The sequence below is a fragment of the Poecilia reticulata genome, chromosome 17, assembly GCF_904066995.2.
Source record: "Poecilia reticulata chromosome 17, P_reticulata-male-v2, whole genome shotgun sequence".
In the NCBI taxonomy this organism is placed as follows: Eukaryota; Metazoa; Chordata; class Actinopteri; order Cyprinodontiformes; family Poeciliidae; genus Poecilia; species Poecilia reticulata.
Window position 1 is genome coordinate 9,703,136 of NC_088846.1, and position 22,370 is coordinate 9,725,505.

At 39.8% G+C, this 22,370-nt stretch overlaps 1 protein-coding gene across 1 annotated transcript in view; it reads left to right on the forward strand.

Moving 5' to 3' along the window:
• LOC103478857 (sodium channel protein type 2 subunit alpha-like) overlaps window positions 1-22,370 on the forward strand; it is a 50,838-nt gene that overhangs the window by 22,468 nt on the left and 6,000 nt on the right. Inside the window, exons 9-24 of the mRNA XM_081598435.1 lie at window positions 3,092-3,233; window positions 3,634-3,831; window positions 4,179-4,364; window positions 4,452-4,823; window positions 5,759-5,888; window positions 5,993-6,231; window positions 7,214-7,387; window positions 7,494-7,850; window positions 11,003-11,410; window positions 13,966-14,083; window positions 15,290-15,444; window positions 15,536-15,709; window positions 20,081-20,203; window positions 21,072-21,344; window positions 21,628-21,681; window positions 21,768-21,909. Of these exons, the coding sequence (XP_081454561.1) occupies window positions 3,092-3,233; window positions 3,634-3,831; window positions 4,179-4,364; window positions 4,452-4,823; window positions 5,759-5,888; window positions 5,993-6,231; window positions 7,214-7,387; window positions 7,494-7,850; window positions 11,003-11,410; window positions 13,966-14,083; window positions 15,290-15,444; window positions 15,536-15,709; window positions 20,081-20,203; window positions 21,072-21,344; window positions 21,628-21,681; window positions 21,768-21,909 (3,245 nt within the window). The remainder of the gene's footprint in view (window positions 1-3,091; window positions 3,234-3,633; window positions 3,832-4,178; window positions 4,365-4,451; window positions 4,824-5,758; window positions 5,889-5,992; window positions 6,232-7,213; window positions 7,388-7,493; window positions 7,851-11,002; window positions 11,411-13,965; window positions 14,084-15,289; window positions 15,445-15,535; window positions 15,710-20,080; window positions 20,204-21,071; window positions 21,345-21,627; window positions 21,682-21,767; window positions 21,910-22,370) is intronic.

The window sequence follows — 22,370 nt, forward strand, 5'->3', positions numbered from 1 at the left end:
AGAACAATGCAGCAAATCTTCCCCCTGATCCCGGTTCGAAGCATTATCAAGCTAAACATTTGTTGTACTGTGAAAACTTCTGACCACAACAGTCGCCCTTCACTATGTGCTCAAATGAAAACCTGGATGATAGTGCTTAGGAAAAATTAGTGAGGATGTTTTTTCATTTCTTTACATTGAACGGCAGGTTGGTCTCTTTTGACCTTTTAGGATTGGTTTTGTTTGTGCAGAAAATGTACTTGGGCAGCTACACTAAAAGCAGCAAAAGTTGTTGGGTTTTTGTAGTGTCATGTTGTTGCAAAGATAATTTTTTATTAATTAATTTTTTTGTGAAAATGATTGAATGTCTCTGGATGCTTGGGGTTTGGGTCTCCTTCATGCCTGTCTCAAAAAGCACTATTGAACACTTACGGTGATATTTTTATGTATGGATAAGTTATATGTTATGTCTTTCTGTGAGTGTACACTGCAAAAACACAAAATTATACCAAGTATTTTTGTTTAGGTTCTACTGCAAATACGTTAGTACACTTTAAATAAGACAAAACTAACAAGATATAGGAGTTGTTTTTAAATGAATGATAAAAAAAAAGTATGATTTCCCCTGGTAAATTATTTCACTTATGGGAAAAATATTTTTGCTATAAGTGAAATAATTTACCAGGTGAGCTAATCTGTTTTCAAACATTGTTGACTGAAAACATTCTCCTATATCTTGCTGAAAAGTTACTTCTAAGTTAGTTTTGTCTTCTGTCAAGCGTACAAAGATGCTTGCACTAAAAAATAGACAAAAATTACCTGGTGAGGTTTGGTGTTTTTGCAGTCTTCATCCATTTTCCTTTCTTCTGTTCTTCTCCCCTCACTTTCTTTTTTGTCCCCCTGTCCGTTGTGGTTGTACGCTAATAAAGCCAAATCTGATTTGAATAAAGTTTTATTAAAACAAGACGGTCAAGCGGAGCGTCGCAGCAAGAGCTGTGTTGCCACGGACACGGTGGAGGTAGTTAGTCGCATAATTATCCTGCATCAGAGAGCAGCCACCCCTGCCGTTTTTAATCCTTCTCGGCCGGCAGCCTCCCAAAAAACACAGGAACTTAATCTCCTCGAGGAGGAAAATCTGATCCAGTAATTTCTGCTGAAGTCAGAGTGAAAAGAGAGGAGGGAACTTGGGTTGGAAGTGATGTCATTCAGCCTTTTAAATAGTAGGTTAGTGAGCTCAAACTAGACATTCAAGCTAAACAGCTGGATGTTTTTTTTTTTACCAGTCATGGTGATTTTATACCGTTTTGTCAACTAGTTTTGTTATCTCACTTTCATTTTACCGTTGCCTTATCATCAAAAGTGATGTTGTGTGTGGTGCTTTTTTTTTTGTATTTCCTTGCCATTACACGGCTTCCAAATGAGATGACACAGAATCACAACATGGATGACAGATTATAGGTCAAAAGGGCTGCAAGGTAGCTTATGTGTTTGTTTGCAAATTACGTGGCAGGCTTTTAACTTATGTGGCGTTTCTGCTGGAACTTTGTGCGGCGGACTGTGTAGACAGGCAAGATACTAAGCAGGTCAGGACGCAGGACGTAAAACACAGAGGATGCTTAATCTTTTGAGTGTATTCCAACAAGTAATCCCTGAGTAGATTTCCAAATTAAAGCTCTGGATACGTTATGATGACACACGCTGTCACACACATGCGCAGAAGCAGGCACCACTGAGCGGTCAGAAACACAGGACTTGTGCTAATTCAAATTCTACTTTCAGCCTATTCACTAAGTTTGTTGCATACTGTCTGTCTTTAGAGTTGAGGACGTTTTTCATCAGTCCTGCTGTTGTGGTTAGGCCTGTTCTTAACCTCTTGCATCTCAATGCCCACTGGGAAGTCAGGATCGTTACTGATTGAACTGACATTTTTAACTTTTGCCCTTTGCCTCGTGTGGAAACCCAGCACTTAAGCTGTCCTCAGGAAAAAACGGCAAATTTTCTTCCGCTACTCATTCAATTATATGAACTGTAAGATTCTGAGTTGATCTCCTGGAGTAAAAAATGAAAAGCATGTACAGCAGCCTCACCAAAGATCATTAGATCTTTTCCAGTTTTGAAATGCAAACTGAAAAAGAAAAAAAATGTGCTCATGTCTTCTTCTGAGGTTTTCATTTTGACACTGTGAACGAACATTTGTTACATATAACATCCATTCATGCACAAATCATCTTCTTGTGCATGAGTGGGCGTTTAACCTAACGTGAGCATTACAAATGCGCGCACACAAAAAAAACACAATTTCACAATTGCGGTGTTTCTATTAAAATCGCACAATGATGGGATACGTCATTAAAAAAACCACCGCCGCTCCATCATTCACCCACTTCTTTGTGGCGTCTTTGTCGTTTCCACCAGTAGTAACATCTGGTTGTTTATGACGCAACTCGTGTGATTTGAAAAGTGTTTTCATTGTGGTGTTGCGAAATTCACTCATTTGACACCAGCCAAAATATATTCCAATTTATAGAATATGACTATTGGAATAAACAGAATCCGGTACAGGAAGACGTTTCCAGCCTCACACAGACATCGCCGCCCTTGACGTTAGTCAGAGTTCCCGCTTAGCAGCCTGGTGAGACCTACAGCTGTTCTTACAGCCGTGCTGTGCCGCCCAGATGTTGGCCAGCCATTATGAAATTATTCCCCTCTCACATTGACATGGAAGTGCAGCTTGTTCTCTGCTGCAGGACTTAAATATCTGCTGTAACGCCACTGCGCTAACAATGAAGATCAGGGATGGAGGCACGGAGCCAAACATTTTTTGAGGCTGTTATTTGATATCCATCTGGCTGAGTGTAATCTCTTTAACTCAGGTTTATTTTAGAGCTTCGGTCTGAAACAGGTTTCAAGTGCCTTATTCAGTTGGGGGGGGGGATGGTGCTAATGGAGCTGAATCCACTTACTGTATCAAAGATGAATAAGAACATGTAGATATGAGAGGCGTTTTTAACCTGAGTGCCAACAGAGCTGCCTCTATCCTGCCTGCTTCTAATGTATCAATCCTGTCATTTAATAATCTGTCTTCTTCTTCTTAATTTTACATCTGTCACAGGAAGTGCCCAGATGGATTTGATTGCCTCAAAGTGGGAAGAAATCCAAACTACGACTACACCAGTTTTGATACCTTCGGTTGGGCTTTTCTGGCCCTTTTCCGACTCATGACCCAAGACTATTGGGAGGAGCTCTTTCACCAGGTGCAGCGGGTTTTAATTCATACATAAATCATATCGAAAGTGTACTGGTCATTTTTGGGAATGGAAAGGATATTGATGCTTTAGAACACCAATATCAGGAGGTAAATCAAATTGAGAATCTGAAAGTACTCGACAATACGTTGTCCAATTTCACTGAGCTTGAATGTGTTGTCAAGAAGACTGAACAAAAACTATTCTCGCAAAACTGGCAGAGACATATCCTAAAAGGCACAAGATATTACTCCAACATATTGACTCGTAGGGTCCAAATGCCACAATCTTTATTTGGGAAAAAAAATAAATAAATAAAATTGTGCAGCATTTACTGTCGGTAAAAGTAGGGATGATCTCTTATAATCTGTGCATAGCCATGTAACTTTACCATGTGAATTTTCCTCAGACTTTGCGCTCAGCAGGGAAAACCTACATGGTTTTCTTTGTGCTGGTGATCTTCCTTGGCTCCTTCTACCTGGTCAACCTGATCCTGGCCGTGGTGGCCATGGCCTACGAGGAGCAGAACCAGGCGACCATTGCTGAGGCCTGGCAGAAAGAGAGGGAGTTCCAGCTGGCCATGGAGCATCTCAGACGAGAGCAAAGAGTAGGTGCAAGATTCTCCTTGTGTGTGTGTGTGTGTGTGTGTGTGATATGATGTAAGGACCATTTTTCCAATACTGTAATGTGAGCCAAGGCCCCATAAGAAGATTTGTTGTACTTGGGTTAAGGGTAAAGTTTGGAAGGTGTGAGTACGTTTTGGTTAAGGTTAGGATTAGGAAGAAACTAGTAATGATTAGGCATAAATGCAGCTACTAAAAGGAGTCAATACAAAGCCGTCAGTTTGCATAGAAGTACAATCTTCAGAATTGTACATATACAAGGATGTATGTGTGTGTGTGTGTGTGTGTGTGCGTGCATGTACTCTGTTGCATAATTTCTGTCTGTGTGAAGTTGGCAGCCAAAAGACAAGCACAGGAGACAGACTCTGTTGTGTCGCCAGAGTTATCGCCGTTCTGTCTGAAAGCAGGAAGTATTCGCCGCAGCAGCAGTAGAAGAAGAAGATCTCACAGGACTCTTTCAGAGGAGACAGCAGCTGAAGCTGCTGAGGAGAGGCTGGAGCCAGTGGATGAAATTGTGGTACAACAAACAAGTTTCACCCAGTTGTCGAGGTTGTACCCTACATTAGCTAATGACTTCCTCCCGTTTGTCTCTCTCTCTTTGTAGCCTCCTCTGTCCCCTCTGCCAGTCCACCCTCTGCTGGCCACGCTCTCCTCTCACCCCCTCAGCACCAGGAGAGCCAGCCAGAACAGCATCTTCAGCTCCTTCCGCCCTCGCAACAACTCGGAGGCTGACTTCGCGGACGACGAGTACAGCGTCCACGGGGACGTCTTCAGGAGTCGCGCCAGTTCGACCGCAACGCCCTGGAAGAAGAGGACGGGCAGCGTCAGAAGCCACTGCTCGCAGGTGTTGACCCCCAGCCTCAACATCAACGGACGACTCAACGTCTTGCTGGACCAGAACGGCATCGCCGCCATGGGTCTGCTCACCCCGACGTGTGTGCCGGCTCACAGCATGGAGAAGTTGAAGGAAGAAACAGTAAGAACAGAACAGACAAAATACCCAGGTGTCTCGCATTAAATGGGAGAAAATAAGGCTGAAACTCTTAATTGCCTTAATCACGGTGAATGAAGATTAATTGATTATTGGAATAATCATCAACTTGACTGATTAGAAATTGATTAATTGCAAGGTTTCCTCTTGAAAACCTGCTAAGCCCGGTGGTTGGGCGCTGCGGCAGTCATTCATCCAGCGGCCCGTTGAATTTTTGAGTTCAAAAATGTTTAAAATTAACAGGAAATTTTTAAATATCACTTTATAGTTATGTATTATTGAAAGATTGGAAGATTAATACCTGAAACACCAACTGTAGAGTCTTAAAAAGTGGAAACATTTTAAATAGATTTAAATAAATAAGCAATGCTTAGCTTGGTGGGGGGCACAAGTAAAGCCTGGTGGCCCGCCAGGCTTACAATACACTGGGGGAAACCCCAGTGTATTATTAACTGGAGTACACAGACTCCACAAAAGGTAATCTTCTGAATAAACAACATATTCGGAGGAATAACTACAAAATATATATACATTTTACAATTAAGATAAAAACACCTTAGTCTGTAAATATATTGTACCCAAGACTCCTCAGGTTTTAGCTTCACCTGGTTCAAATTCACCAAATGAATCCTATTGTATTGCATTTTAAGCAAAAAAAAGTTCTTTTTTTTATTTAAAAAGAAATTTAATTATTTATTTGCATCTTTAATTGTATTTTAACATCACATTAAAAAGGTTATAAGAGGTTAATTAAAAAAATCTGTAAAATGTGCCAGTTTTTTATCTGATTATTCAATTGAATAATTAGGAGAAAAATCAATTACAAAATCAATTGTTAGCTAGAGCCCTAAAAGAAAACAAGCTCATGCATCGACCAAAGCAATATATCAGAGGCCATTTATTTATTCCTTGTCTGCCAGAAGCCATGCAGCGGAGTGGATCCGGCTCCCAGGCCTCTGCTGCAGCCTTCGCCCAGCGTCACGGAGCGCTGCTCTGTGCGCAGGAAACGAGCTCACAGCTCCTTCAGCTTCTTCAGCGACGCCATGGAGGGTAGGTCCATTTCACTCCTCCAATAATATCCAAGAAATTCATCGAAAAAATAATTTCTTTTTTTTTTTTTTACTTTTTCACCTGATTCGGGTTTCTCCTTGCAGAGCTGGAGGAATCGAGGCAGAAGTGCCCCCCTTGCTGGTACGCCTTCGCCAGGAAGTATTTGATATGGGACTGCTGCCCCTGGTGGCTGAAGTTAAAGGAGTGTGTGAAGTTCATGGTGATGGATCCCTTCCTGGACCTGGGTATCACCATATGCATTGTACTGAACACCCTGTTCATGGCTCTGGAGCATTACCCCATGACTGATGAGTTCAACACCATGCTGTCAGTGGGCAACCTGGTAAGAGACTCTTCAGTGATAGGAGCTGGAACATTTCCTGCATTTAGCTCACTTTCCCTCAAGTGCTGTCAGGTCAGCAGATACGAGCCGGAAAATGGAAGAGGAATGAAGAGGAAAATGGTTTTCAAACTGATATTGTATTTCAACACTCAACGAGAAGGATGGGGTATTTTTTTAGCTTCTAGGAAGATGGGTCAAAGGTTCTGTTGTTGAGACATTTGCCTGGTGAGAAGCAATTTTTCATCAGGAAATGGTGGGCAGATTTAGTGTATTTGTATAGTAAAAGTTAATAATACTAATATTAGTATTATTAATAATACCCACCCCTCAAGTAGGGGTTGGTGATGTCCACTGTAAAAAAAAGTCTCTACTTTACGGTAAAATACCATAAAGTAGATATTTTACCTAATACCTACTTAGGTAAAAGTAGGTATTTTGTGGCAATATTGTGATAACGATAAAAGTGACCTTGAGAACCACTTTATTACTTGTATGATACAACCCCAGAAACACAAGCTAAGGGATAATCAATGAGGGACTAACATCTGTCATTTGTTAAAACGACGCAAGCATTGTAAACGTCACAGTTGGCTATTTTATAAACTTTAAAACGTCTTTATTTTTGAATGAAGCACACACAAGCCAATGTTTATTTACACAGGAAACTGCGTTCTGGGTTATTGATCCTCATAACTTTTGAAATTTTGAACTGTTCCTTTCCTGTTTATTTTGTTCAGGGCAGTAACTTAACCTGTTTTTTGTTTTTTTTTCATTGTATGCAATTCTTGGGTTGCAACGTTTTAAAATTGCACAATTGATTGGGCCTTAAAGCCTAAAAACTAAACATTTTGCAGCAATTGATGAGGAAACTGTTGTATTTTTAGAGGTAGATGCGAATTAAAGGATTTCTAATCCAACATTATTCCTCTATGTATTTTAAAGAACTATAATGCCAATATAATATAGAACAAATTCTTTCCAGGTTTTCACAGGGATCTTTACAGCTGAGATGGTGTTGAAGCTCGTTGCCCTGGACCCATATTACTACTTCCAGCAGGGCTGGAACATCTTCGACGGCGTCATCGTCTGCCTCAGTCTGATGGAGCTGGGCCTTTCCACCGTGGAGGGACTGTCTGTCCTGCGCTCTTTCAGACTGGTACAAGAAACCTTCCGCTCTCGGATTGTGTTGCATTGTTTCGCTTTGCATTGTTAGGATAGAAAATAACAAACAAACACATGTTTATCTGTTCTTGATTCATCAGCTAAGAGTGTTTAAGCTGGCAAAGTCCTGGCCTACTCTCAACACTCTCATCAAGATCATTGGGAACTCTGTGGGCGCCCTGGGGAACCTGACGCTGGTGCTGGCCATCATTGTTTTCATCTTCGCCGTGGTGGGCATGCAGCTGTTTGGCAAGAACTACCAGGACTGCGTGTGTAAGATTGCCTTTGACTGCCAGCTGCCCCGCTGGCACATGAAGGACTTCTTCCACTCCTTCCTGATCGTGTTCCGGGTGTTGTGTGGCGAGTGGATCGAGACCATGTGGGATTGCATGGAAGTGGCCGGGCAGCCTCTCTGCATCCTGGTGTTCATGTTGGTCATGGTAATAGGGAACCTGGTGGTAGGTCACAAACAATTACTTTGTTCACTTTGACCTATAGTTTGGTACCTGTTGAGAGTAAATAATTCTGTTTTAGCTAGTTGCAAAGCTAAAACTAAAGGAAATGACATGTTAGGAAACACCCTCAAAGCTAAAGTTAAAGGATCTGACACACTAGCTTAGGCTTAGGCTAACAAAAAGAATGACAAACTTTTGTTTAATGCCATTTTGTCCTGCTAGCTCCTAAAGGTAGCATGAGAAATGGATAAATGAAATTCAACTCACTGACTCTGCTTCAACCTTATACATCAAGAACTCAGCATGGAGAACGGATGATTCTCCACGAAACAGTGTTTCGAGGATCCTACTCCCAAGAAAGTCCAAGAAGTTCTCATACTGAACCATTTTGTTCAACTGACATTGTCAGTTTAGGGCAACGAAGCCAAGAGATGCACTTTCTTTCCCCCTTTTATTCCATTAAATCCTTATTTCACCTCAGTCAATTTAGTTACATTCAATTACACGAATAAAAATGTCTATTTATTTATTCTCAACTCACCATTTCCTGGCTTTAATCCTGATATCTCAGACGTGTCGATAGTAATCCATGGCAGACGTTTTTAGAGTTTGTTCTTAAGCAAAAGATGACTTTCATCCATAAATTACAAATTTCAGGCGATACTAGAGCGATGTGATGGACATGTGGTACTTTTATGTACAGTGGACCTGGGCGATTTAGGAGCAACAATTAGATCAAATCTGTAAATACTTGAGATTACCTCTAGAAACGCTTATGTCTAATTATTTTAATAGTTTAAACATCAAATATATCTTAAATCTGCAGCATGTAGCTTTTATTAAAAAAATACAGATTTTTATGTTTGTTGAATCTGTCACCATGTTGTGACAGTTTGGTATCAGACAGACACTATGTGAAAAAAATCGACCTCTTCTGCCTTCTCCCAGTGCTGACTAGAAATGTTTTTATTTACATTTTAATACCAATGTAATTTTTTTATACCCTGCAATAAGTGACCCTAACACTAAACCTGTCTTTTGAGAGTTGACTAAGTTTTAGATGTTTCCATTTGCATTTTTATTATTTATCTTTGGTTATGAATTCCAAATCTTTGAGGTTGGAAAGCCTCTGTGTCATCACCCTAATCTTCAACTCCTCCCACTAATTCTCTATCAGATTCAAGTCAGGACTCTTTCTGGGCCTCCACAAAATACTATTACTTACAATCAGAAGAAATATGTTGGCAACATTAAAATATTGCTTCAAATCTGCCAGAGGTGTGAATAATTGTGGGATAAACTGTAAATATTTTGGGTAGGGAATGGAAAATTCTTGGATTATGTGTCTTTTTTTTCTCTCCCTTATTAAAAATGGTCAGGGTTTATCTTAGTCAGTCACATTAAACTCTTAATACCTCACACATAAGAGGCAGACTTGTATTTAAGGCGCGCTACTGCTTCATCTAGCTGGTGGAAAAACAAGAGAGCGGCCGGTCGGCATGTAGCGGTTTCTGTTGCATTGTTTTACGTGCAGATCTCGTTAGTGCCTGTCGGCTGCCATGCTAGGTCAAAAATCCACTCAAAATTGTTCTTTTATTGGATTTCACTGCACAGAAACCTTCTGTAGATGATAATCGTGAGGAAGCAGTCTATCTAAAGGTTAATCCAGGATGCTTGGGGGGGCGAGAAGAGGCCGTTTATCGCAAATCATCCCATAACTGCGTGGCTCAGCAGCTAAAGATGATCCTTACCAACTGTGCGTGTCACACACACGCGCACACACTTCCTGTTCTTGTGTGTGTGTGTGTGTGTTTGTGTGTGTGTGTGTGTGTGTGTGCGCGCATACAGCCCACACACACCACGCCAGCTGACAGATTACTTTTATGTCGTGTGCTTTGAGCCTTGACTTAAAGGGGGATGCAACAGCTGATTCCATATGTGCTCATATATTGTTGAATAACCTCCTGAACTACCAGGCAGGATTTAGCAATGTTGGCAAATATACGTGAGACATTTCCGGTATTATTCTTACTCACTCCTTTATGTGCAAAGTCTGTTTCACGTTGTGGTTTTACAGCACAATTGCACAGTGAGAATATGAATATGATTTAATCTCAATAACTCCATTCTTGCTCTACTTATCAGCTTCTGACAAGTTTTCATTCCCTGTCCAATCGTTCAATAAACTACAGCCAGTTTCCCTGTTCCTGCTCAAGAAAAGCCTCCCCTCAGTATGATGCTACCACTGCCATGTGCTACTGCCTGCCACGATCACACATTTTGCTGGACCATAAATTCTCCCACGAGTTATTGTGATAAACGACATTTGCTGTTTTGAGAGATTTTCATGGAAAGTATTGATAATGTAATTGTAAGTCTCCAAAACCAATAAACTCTGATTTTATAAAGAACACTTGTCACTGGAACTGGAAGATATTTTAAATATCCAAAATAAAACCCAACAACCATTAATAAAAAGGAAATGAAACCGTGAATAAAGTGGATTATAAACAGAACTGTCATTCAAAAAATACTTGTTAGTAGAGCTGTTGCCTTGCAGCAAGAAGGTTCTGGGTTCGATTCCCGGCCCCGGTCTTTCTGCATGGAGTTTGCATGTTCTCCCTGTGCATCCGTGGGTTTTCTCCGGGTACTCCGGTTTCCTCCCACAGTCCTAAAACATGACTGTTAGGTTAATTGGTCTGTCTAAATTGCCCCTAGGTGTGAGTGTGTGTGTGCATGGTTGTGTGTCTCTGTGTGTCTCTGTGTTGCCCCGGACAGATTGGCGACCTGTCCAGGGTGAACCCGCCTCTCGCCCGAAACGTTAGCTGGAGATGGGCACCAGCAACCCTCCCGACCCCATTAGGGACAAGGGTGTAAAGAAAATGGATGGATTTTATATAGGGCTGAATACAAATGCAAGTCACATATTTTGTGTAATTTTTGTAATAATTTTCCTTCCACTCTACAGTTAGTAGCTTCGTATTTCACATAAAATCCCACAAGATATCTCTTTAAGTTTGCGGATTTAAAGTGATCAAATTTGGAAAGCTTCAGGATGTACGGATGCTTTTCGAACGGGGTTTTAATTGCAAATCTGTATTCTTAACAGAATTTGTCTAACCCTTGTGTAAAATAACAAATTTTTCCATCCGCAGGTGCTGAATCTGTTTCTTGCCCTGCTGCTCAGCTCCTTCAGCTCCGACAACCTCTCCGCTCCTGAAGAAGACGGCGACCTGAACAACATCCAGGTCGCCATCGGCCGCATCCACGCCGGCGTGTCGTGGCTCAGCGGGAGCGTCGTTAACCTCTTCAGCCACGGCTTCAGGAGTCAAAAGCAGAAGGCCAAAGAGGCCGGTCAGGCCGAGCAGATGGTCGGAAATCACATAGAGAGCAACGGGGGGATAATCGGAACCTACGGAGAAAAGTACATCCTGCCTGAAGAGGACAGTTACATGACCAACCCCAACCTGACTGTCGTGGTTCCCATCGCTCCTGGAGAGTCCGATGTGGAGTTTCTGGAGGAGGAAAATTCAGAGTCATCAGAGGATGAGGACAACAAGCCGGTAAACTCAGATTCTCTGGCATTTTATGTTTTGTTTTAAAAATAATTTTTCAAGAAAATAGGACTTAAAAAAACTCTGATTCCCTTTGCTAATTGACTTGAATTCTATACAAACAGTATCTATTGTTTGTGTTTGTTTTTGGTGTGTTTCGCGTTGCATTATTCTGCACATCAAGGCTGCTGCAATGTTACGACAATGTTGCTTCTGACTCGCTTACAAACTGCTAAACAAACTACAACATAACCTGTAACCTGCTACGAATCCTCTCCGCTTTCATCTTAGCTCTAAGCACCCGAAAAAAATTTCACTCGAGCATTTTATCACCTCACAATCAATCAATCAATCAATCAATCAATCAATCAATCAATCAATCAATCAATCAATCAATCAATCAATCAATCAATCAATCAATCAATCAATCAATCAATCAATCAATCAATCAATCAAATGTTATTTGTATAGCACATTTCAGCTGCAAAGCATTTCAAAATGCTTTACATAATTAAAAATAAAAACAGAAATAAACAATGAGAAAAGAGAAAAAGATTTTGAAAAAGATTAAAACAAATTAAAAAAACAAATAAAAATAATAATAAAAAAGAAGATAAAAACATTAAACCCTCAGAGTTTTAGTTAGAACGCCATCTAACAAGGGTACTCACACCTTAAAACCTTCATTAAAACATAAACAGTGAGAATAAGGAAATAAAAAGTAAAGATAAAAACATTAAAAACATCAAAGACTAAACACACAATTGTTAGACTTCACGCTTTAAAGCTAAAACTTAGTTGAAGCATCTCCTAATTCATTTTCTTACATTCACTCCTGCCAGAAATTATACTGAATGTGACTGAACTGAAATAAGTCCGGATATCCTTTGGTGGATTTTCCCACATTTTGCTTCTTTTATCTGAATTAATAGTTCGCTGAGGGGCTACAAAAGATCAGAAGGGTCTGGTTGTACAAACAAGTTCTGGTGAGACCCTGGAAAGCTGCTTTAGTTGAAGGATGGACACATTTAAGAATTGTTTGTTTTTAGCAAATTTTTTGTAAAGGTGTTAAAAAAAATTTCTGGAATTTTAACAGGGCTGTGTACCACCCAGTTCTTGCCAAAGTTTGTGAACTCACACGCAAAGACGTGTACAATCATCCTCTTTTAGCTTTTTATGTTTGTCAAAAACTTTTTGCTTTATTACAATTTTATGCAATAAATAAATTCAAAGTAGAACCAATAGCCTTCAGATGTCACCCAATTAGCTCTGTGAAATTTCTTAAAAACATAATTGAACAGAATCATGTAGATCAAGAAACACACCAGGGATAAAAAAAGAGGCTGAATACAAATGCATACCAAATGTAACTTTTTTTTGTAAAAATATGTTTGCAAGGCACTGTAAATACTTTGAGTACAACTATGACTATTGATCAATTAGTAGCGCAATTAACCTTATGTGTCTGAACAGATTTATTTGTTTTTCAGTTGAATTGAACAGGAGATAAATGACATTAAAGGGGAAATGTTTGCTTTTTGTATGATTCATCATTAGCACTTTTTTTTTTACATCACACAAATCTAACATTGGGAGAAAGGTTTGTAGATTGTTTTGTCGCTACATGGGCGATGTGTGGTGTTCTGCACTGTGAACCAGCTAGCTTTAGCAGTTAGCTTAGCTGCACAAAAAAAAAAAAAGCTGCATCTTTGTGGAATGGACAGCTTTCTTAATAAGTTTAGTTATTAAGAAAGCTGTAATTCCTACAGTAATTATATGTTTTTGTTTATTCCTTTAAAAAAAATCCAACAAGTTAAGCCCTGTACCGCCATCGCTTTCCAGCTAGCTTAAAAGTGTGTTGGAAAGCGGTATCCGGAGCGCGAGGCGTGTGTTGAGATGGAGGTTATCTGTCTGCCTGCCTCTCTCTCTGTCTGTCTGGCCAGCGGACAGGAGTGGGCCAGATGTGAAGCTGGGCTTTGTAGAACAGATTAAGCTCCCACAGCTGAGGAGAGCCAGACGAGGCCAGGCTGAGCCGAACAGCCTGCTGCCTACGCTCCACATCACACCGCCCTCCTTCAAACCTCCATCGGCTTAGCAGAGCATCAGCAGCTGCTCACAGTTCAAAACAAGGAGGAGTTCTGCCTGAGTAGTGCGTCAAACGCACGCACCGTTGACAGGAATACGGCTGGTAATTAGTTAGTTGTAAAAAAAACAAAGAAAAACCACGTCTTACACTCTAGTAATTCAGTTTTGGAGAGATTGTTGTTGCTTGTCTTGATGTTGTCACACCACTGTTGTTCCTGCACCTTTAGAAAACCAAAATAAATTGTCATGCTGGTAATCTGGTCCCTAGGTCCTGTGATTATTCCTGGATTAAACTTCTTCGTACCCTTTTTATTGGATTGAGTCTGCACCTCCTTCCTGAAAAAATCATTGGAAATATGTTGCCCTTACTAAACAGGAAAATCTCATCAAAATTGACTCTGAACTGCATCCCGGCACTGCGGTTTCCGCACCGTTTTGCGTAGTACAGTGCGGTAACTTTGACTAACCTTCTTCTCCAGGAGAAGATCAGCCTTTCGGAGGGCAGCACCGTGGACATGAGGAAGCCTGGAGAGGAGGAAGATGACTTATCGGAGCTGGACGATGACACTATGGAACCGGAGGATTGCTTCCCATACTGTGAGTAAGCTTCGGACAACTTTCCAAAGAACTGTCATATTTAGAAATAACATTATGGTGTTCACCTGGAGAACGGCCTGCCCTGGGGATGCAACAGTAAAGCTGTCTAAGATAAGGGACGGAGCAGACGGTACTCTTTAGGAAGCTTAGGTTCTCCACTGTTTGCAGCTAGCTGCTGTATATCTTCTGTAAGTCCATAGTGGACATCTCTTCTGCCATTACCTGTTGGGGTAGCAGCGTCAAAAAAGGGACTTAGAAAAGATAAACAACTTGATGAAGAATGCTGTTTCTGTGATACAGACAATGCAACAAGTCAGCATACACAATCTGCATGATGTCTGCCTGTCCTTAGAAAGTCTTAAATTCATGCATCTAAAATTAAAGCCTTAAAAAGTCTTGAATTTCTAAAAATGTAAGTTGGACATAAATACGTGAATCACAGGTCTTAAATTTTGTCTTGGCAGGACTTTTTATTGTCGTATATGTAGTTTTCTGTCAGACAAAAGTTTGAGTCACGCAAGGACATCATCACTTTGTTCTGTGACTCGAGGCGGTTGAGGCTACCGCTAACTAACTGCTAATATACTCTTGCAAACCAGCTAGCAAAAAAGCTAGATACCCTGCTTTTTGCGACTATTATAGGTAAGTGCAAATTTATTGCCAGTTTGTTTTCGCCACTGGCTCACTTCCCTCACTTCTAGCCTGCAGTCTGATCCAAAAACACATTTAAGCTTGACCCTATGGCAGTAGAGAGCAACATGCACTAAGAAACAAAGTGCCACAATCAAACTTCAGAAATTTCATAATTTATGCTAGTATGCTGTAATACTGCAGGAGCCCCCAACCATACCTTATATTTCTATATTTTTTTGGTCTTAAAAATTAATTCAAGGTGGAATTTAAAAGGTCTTTAAAAGTCTTAAGTTTGACGTGCTGAAACCTGCAGATACCCTGATCTATTCAGACAGGCAGATATTATGTTTGACACTCTTGGTCTAAGCCGTGTTTGTGCAGGTACAGCAAAAGATCCACCACAAGTTGTAATTGGAAACTATCAGTCTGAACAAACCCGAGGAGAAACTAAAAGATGACGGTAGCCTCTTGCTACATGAATGTTCAAATATGTTTGAAATCACTGCAACAGTCAAATGAAAATATTTGCTCAAAGCCACTTTTGTCTAACCTGCGTCTTTGATGTTGCGTCAGTGTGTCTGAGGCACTGTCCGTGCTGCGACATCGACACCAGCCGCGGCCTGGGCCAAGCCTGGTGGAGGCTGAGGAAGACCTGCTACCAGATTGTAGAACACAGCTGGTTTGAGACCTTCATCATCTTCATGATCCTGCTCAGCAGCGGGGCTCTGGTAAAGTCTGTCGTGATCGGTGGTTAGCAGCAGCTGGAAATGTTTTCATGCTCCAGCGATCTGATTGGCCGGTTGTCCTCTTGTCCGGCAGGCGTTTGAAGACATCTACATCGAGAGGAGGAAAGTCATTAAAGTGATGTTGGAGTATGCCGACAAAGTCTTCTCCTACATCTTTGTCCTGGAAATGTTCCTCAAGTGGATAGCATATGGCTTCAAGAAATATTTCACCAACTACTGGTGCTGGCTCGACTTCCTCATTGTAGACGTGAGTGAATGTCTGGCTATCATTAGTGTGATTATTTTACGTTTTTTATGAAAGGTTCCTGTTTTGTTTTTTAAACACTTTTGTATTTCAGGTTGAGTCATGATTCATTGCAATATAGCTGCATTTTCTGTTGGGTTGGTGCTTCATTTTAGTGCTTTGCATAAGTATTCATAACTCTTTTTGTCACATTACAATCACAAACATGAATTTATTTCTATGAGATTTCATGTGATGGTACAAAACAAGTCCATGATTTTCACTTTTTTTTTTTTTTTTTACATAAAAATCAGAAAAGTGTTGCAGGCATGTATATTTTCCCTACCTTACCATTTTACTCCTAAAAAATATCATTGCAGCCAAATGCTTTCAGTTTTCACATCCTGCATCAATAGTTTGTTGAACAACATTTCACTGCAGTTGCATCTGCAGATTTTGGGGGGGAATTTTTTTCTTCCAGCTTTGCAAATCTATAAACTCAAATTTTGGTTGAATTAAGGTTAACAAAGTATCTCCAATTTAGTCGCTGTGGAGTCAGTTTTCTTGCTAAATATTCCCATCTGGATTCAGATCAAATCTGCTTTTATTTTGCCACTTTTCCATAACGGTTACATTTTATAGTTATGTCTGAGTCATGCATCGCTGCAGCTCCTCCAGAGGTAAAATTGGCCTCTTGGCTGCTTCGAAACTTGAGATATTATTTTGTAACGAAACTTTGTTATAACTGAACAGTTTTCTGTGTTCCTTGGTCTAAATAATATTGTTTGTTCATTAATGCACTGGAGATCTTCACTGAACAGCTGGATGTTTAGATTATATTTTATGCATGTGGAAATTTACTTTGTATAAATTAGTTTACGTCTGACAGGCAGCTGGTTCCCAGGGTGTCTGCAAATGCACCACTGCACACTTCTTTTTAATTTGAAAACTTTTCATTGACTTACTTCCTTATTTGTGTCGATATATCATCCATCCATCCATCCATCCATCCATCCATCCATCCATCCATCCATCCATCCATCCATCCATCCATCCATCCATCCATCCATCCATCCATCCATCCATCCATCCATCCATCCATCCATCCATCCATCCATCCATCCATCCATCCATCCATCCATCCACAGAGGCTTGTGGTTGTAGTGTTATATAATGTTAAAAGGTTCATGGGTTATGCATAATTTTGCAATGCACTGTATTATCAGAAAAGGGTTTGACTGTTTATTTCTAACAAGTCTAAGTCTATAAAATGTTCAACCCATGTCTTTACCAACCCTTTAACTATTTCTCTGTTACTGAAGAGGCTAACTAGAGCACAGCTTCCCAAACTTTTCTTTGCCATGGACCCACAAACGGCGTTGGCTTCTAGCTGGAGACGCCTTTTGCAAGTCCACAGATAATTCTACAAAATATGTGAAGAAAAATCTACTTTTAGAATGTTTTTCTCGCTTAAATTCACTATATATTGGTCATTACATTTGTTTAAATGCTACCTCATATCTCCTTATATGAGGTTTCTTGTGCATGGCCAGGAGTTGTGGTGGAAAATTTTTCTGATAATAAAATTTCACCACAATTCTATTAATTATAAGAAAATATGTAATATTTTATATGTATTACAGCAAATATGATGTAATTTCCACAGACATTTTTGCAGCAGTGACCTGTACAGTTACTTGCATCTTTTTCTTGACAGACATTTTCCTTTTCTCATTTGCTAAGTTAGCTTCAGGAGCAAAGCGGCTCGATAGATTTGACTGACAGCCAATCAGAAAGATTAGCATTTCAAGTCACATTTCAATAAATTATTTTAACTTATAATTTAGAATAATGATTGGAAAAACATTACATAAAATGTTTTAAATCTAAAATAGTGATGATTTAAAACATTTTTTAGTTTTGCTTTTTTATTTTATCAACTTCCCTCCAACTTTCTGAGGTTCTCACTTTGAAAAGCACCGCAGTGGAGTTTCCAAAATCCCACACTGGAACAATCATGCATGAATTATGATCCTTTGTGTCAGGATTTTTTTCCTTTTTTAAAATTTTCTTAAGGCATAAAAAGAAGGTAGAAAGAAAATTGTAAAATAGATTTTTATTTTATTTTTTTTAGGTTATCAATTGTAATTTTCTCCAAATACAAAGTTGTTATTTGACAAATACATCAGTAGTATTGTTCTTTAGGAGTTATCTGATGTCACAATTTATTTATTTTTACCTTCAAGAGTTGTCTACAGTAGCAGGAGGGACTGGGTCTGTTGGCATGCTTTTATTGTCTGTCGGCCATATTGGATTTAACAAAAATAATTTCTAACATTTGCAGCTGATGGCCAGTATTAGATAGTGTATTTTATGATGCATTAGTGTCCACTTCAGTGGTTTGTGTGCATTTATGACATAAAAATTCACAAGAAGCACAAGAAAATGGCTTTTAGACAGCTGTCCACTGCAGTGACCACTATGCATGAAAAGGTTAAACAGTTTGCTCTTAAAACGGGTTCTGCGTTTCACTTACTGTAAATCAGTGTGGCTTTGTGGTGCACACACATCCAAAGTGGTCGAGGCGTGCAGCCACAGGCCTGACTTGACCTCTTCTGATTTCACCTGCTGTTACACAGATCGCCACAGACCGCACTATTGTTAGGGTAAGTTGTAGCTAGCAGGTCAAAGGTGAGTGTGGGATCTGGGATCACACTCAGCCCGTGTGTTTCTTCTTCACTTGCATCTGCTGCTTTGTTGTGATATTAAGGCCTCCCCCTTGTCTCCAAGCGAATCGATTGGGTATGAAATGCGAAGAGAACAAAACGTGCTTGGCTTTTATATCAAAAACAAATGCAGCGCCATGTGCTCCGAGGACTATCTACAGAAGATCTTGTTCATGCCGTGAAGGACAATAAAGTTATGAAATGTGCCTGATCATAACAGGACCTTGCAACAATATTCATACTCTTTCAACTTTGCCACATGCAACCTCATGTCTGAGGCTGTTTCAAGTTGTAGCTAGCAGGTTTAAAACATGCAATCACTCTGTGATGTAAAACTTAGACAGGCCCAGTCAAAGTCTAGGCCTAAATCCAATTGACCATCTTTGCTGAGACCTGAAAATTGACGTTCGCGGACATTTTACATCCAATCTGATTGAGTTTGAGGAATTCTGAAAAAAGGAGTGGGCAAATTCTTAATCAGAAAAGACGCAAATCCCCCAAAACACCTGCAACGTGGCTGCAGCAAAAGGCGATTCGATCGCTGTGACTGTAAATATCGACTCAGATGCAAATCAGAGATCCAAACGCATGTGAGATGTTTAGTAGCACAAAAAATGTATTAGTATCACTTTCCTTCCACCAGTTCGTTATGTGTTGCATTGCGTTAGTCTGTTGAAGTGAAATGCCTTGAAGTTTGTGGTTGTAATTTAAGAAAATGTGGAAAAGTTTAAAAGTTATGGATACTTTTGCAAGGCACTGTGCTTTTTTTACTGTATTTTTTTATTTGTGTAAATTTTTCGGTTGAATTAACACCTGCTCTGTTTTAACTACAGTGGAAAAAAACATTTATTTATTTAATTAATTTCTTTATTTTTTGGTCTGACTGTAATTATGTCACTTTATTATAATTTTATTATTCAGTTTTCATTTTTTTTCTTTTCTTTTTTTTTTTGACTTACACTTTTTTGGAGCCAAAGTTGTCCAGAAAATAACAATTGAGTATCTTCTTTAGATATATTGGCCCAACACATCTCTTAATAGACTTTTATAAAGAAATTCAGGACATTGGTGCCTCTAAGCCTTAAATTGGTTTTGATTCCTGGATGTGATCAGCTTAACACAAATTCGGAAACAATTTGACAAAGATTTAGAAGTTCTTTATAAAACTCCCTCTATTTGATATATATCCATATTTATATGCATATATAGCTGAGTATGTGTGCATGGACTCCCCATGGCCATGTGTGTATACTTGTCTGTGTTTCGTCATGACATGAGCTTCCTCTGCCTGTCATTTTTGTCATGCCATTTTCATTTATAGCTGCCATCCATGGGCCATTCAACAGAGGAATACCATTTTGTTTTGTCTGTTCTGGATGTAGAATAGAGTGGAAGTTTAAATTAGCTACAACTAAAAGACCAACCAAATCTAAACCAAATTTTTAATAGGTGTTTTCCTGACTGTGGAATGTCCCAAAGCTACACAAAAAAAAAAACACACCAAATATGGCTCCATTAACGTTTTGGCAAGTCTTCTTTGATTTATGTTATATATTCCTTTGGTCTTTATGATTTTCAGCTTCTTTTCATTGGGTTTTACATAATACTGACTTCTTAAAAAAAAGATTTTGTCTGTAAAATAGGTTTGTGGGTTTTGGTTTGTGTTTAGGTGTCTCTGATAAGCCTGGTTGCAAATTCACTGGGATACTCGGACTTCTCCGCCATCAAGTCACTGCGAACCCTCCGGGCCTTGAGGCCTCTCAGAGCACTGTCCAGATTTGAGGGCATGAGGGTAAGAGACTAATGTGCATGTCTGCCACTGTTGATGTCTTTGCAAAGAAAATGCTGTTGAATGTACTGGCTTTTACCCTCAGCTGCAGACCAAGTTCAGTTTAATCTCAAGAACTGAAATGCAACCTGAACTATGAGGCTTCATGGATGCAAAGAGAGAAGGAGGAATGCAAACTATCTGGTCCATGGGGAAAGATCATATTTCCGCTTTCTAACCAAACAGTCAGCCAGTCAGAGGTTTACAGAGGAGTGGCGATAGCAAATGAGGCGGATTAGCAGAGTTTGCCTAAATTGGTGATGTCATGATATTCATGAGACTGTCATACAATGACGGGCTTCAGTCAGAGGCTTCTTCAGACTTGTTGCAAGACTGACTGCTACCAGAGATCCTTCCTACCCTCAGCATCAGCATTCACACTGACTCCTTGGTGATGCTTGCGTGATATAAGTCAGCATTTAATTTCGCCTTAGATTACGTGAAATATAAATGAGTTGTGTTAAGTTGAGTTGAACTGGATCCAGTTGAGTTGAATTGACTTCACAACATACCTTCACATCTCGCATTTAAATAGTAACTCTGGGAGGTAATTTCGTTTTATTTATATAGCACGTTTTCAGCAACAAGGCAACTCAAAGTGCTTTACGTGAATTAGAGGAAATACAAACAAGATAACAAAAGAAAGCAAGAGAAAAACAAAGAAGCACTCCACAATTTATAAACTAGTAGGGGTTTCTCTGGATCCCTGTTCTGATAAAGCTACACGTTGGTTCTCCACATTACTTTCTGAAGTAGTAGCTCCAGTATGGAGCTAGAGAGGAAATAGATTGGATGAATATGTACTAACTCTTCTTGCCTCTTTACCCTACAGGTGGTGGTGAATGCCCTGATCGGAGCCATCCCCTCCATTATGAACGTGCTTCTCGTGTGTCTTATCTTCTGGCTCATCTTCAGCATCATGGGAGTCAACCTGTTTGCTGGCAAGTTTGGGAAGTGCGTGAACAAAACGGGTTTTATCCACAGCGTCTCGGTGGTCAACAACAAGTCCGACTGCCTCGCCATGAACGACACGCAGTTCTACTGGACAAAGGTGAAGGTCAACTTCGACAATGTTGGACTCGGCTACCTTTCCCTTCTGCAAGTGGTGAGTTTTTCTCTGCTGTCAGAATGTTGTTTTTTTTTCCTCTTAATGTTAATATTAATTAGGTTCATTGCTGCCAGGAGTTACACTTAAAAACAATTTCTCACATGGTAACACATTAAACATCTTGGTGTCTACTAATGTAGTTTTAGATCAACTTATATGGATTTATCTATAGGTTTCAAATAGTCCTGTCAGCAATGCAGCTCAGACAAACATTTCGATGATGAATGATTTATTGATTAACAAATTGCTCTGATCATACAGTGATGTGTTTTGTTTTTAGGCGACGTTTAAAGGATGGATGGAAATCATGAATGCTGCCGTTGACTCAAGAGGAGTAAGTGTTTGCGTCTCTGTTTGGGGTCTGAGTATTGTTTAGTTTTTTTTTCCCAGCAAACAGTTCACTGACGAAACCATTTGCAGGTGGAGGAGCAACCCAGCAGAGAAATCAACCTCTACATGTACCTCTACTTTGTCATCTTCATCATATTCGGCTCTTTTTTTACCCTCAACCTCTTCATCGGGGTCATCATTGACAATTTCAATCAGCAGAAGAGAAAGATAAGTATTTAAAGCACTGCTGTTGTTGAGTTTCAATGAGTTGTTTTTCTTTGACCCATAAATTAAACATGCAAAGCTCAGCACATTTTAGCTGCTTCCTTTGGACAGTTGAAGAAAAGTAGCAACCAGTTGTGTGTGCTAGCACGATGCCAGGGTGGGAAGACATCAGCTCCTAATCGCTGATTACTTCTCCATTTTCAAACCAGTTCTTGCTCATTTATGAGTGAAAAACAAAAACGCAGAAATAGAACTGCATGATTTTAGAAAATAAGGTGATGGCGACACTATTGGTAATAATTACACCCATTTTTTACTGTACTCTTTGTGACATTTAGCCTCTTGGGCGCTGTAATCTAGTCTAGAGACAAATTTTAACAATGGAAACACTCATACTGTGATTATTATTACCGAGATATTGTGCGGCCTTACTAAGGAGTTCAACGCAGATTAGTTACAAGGTCAAAC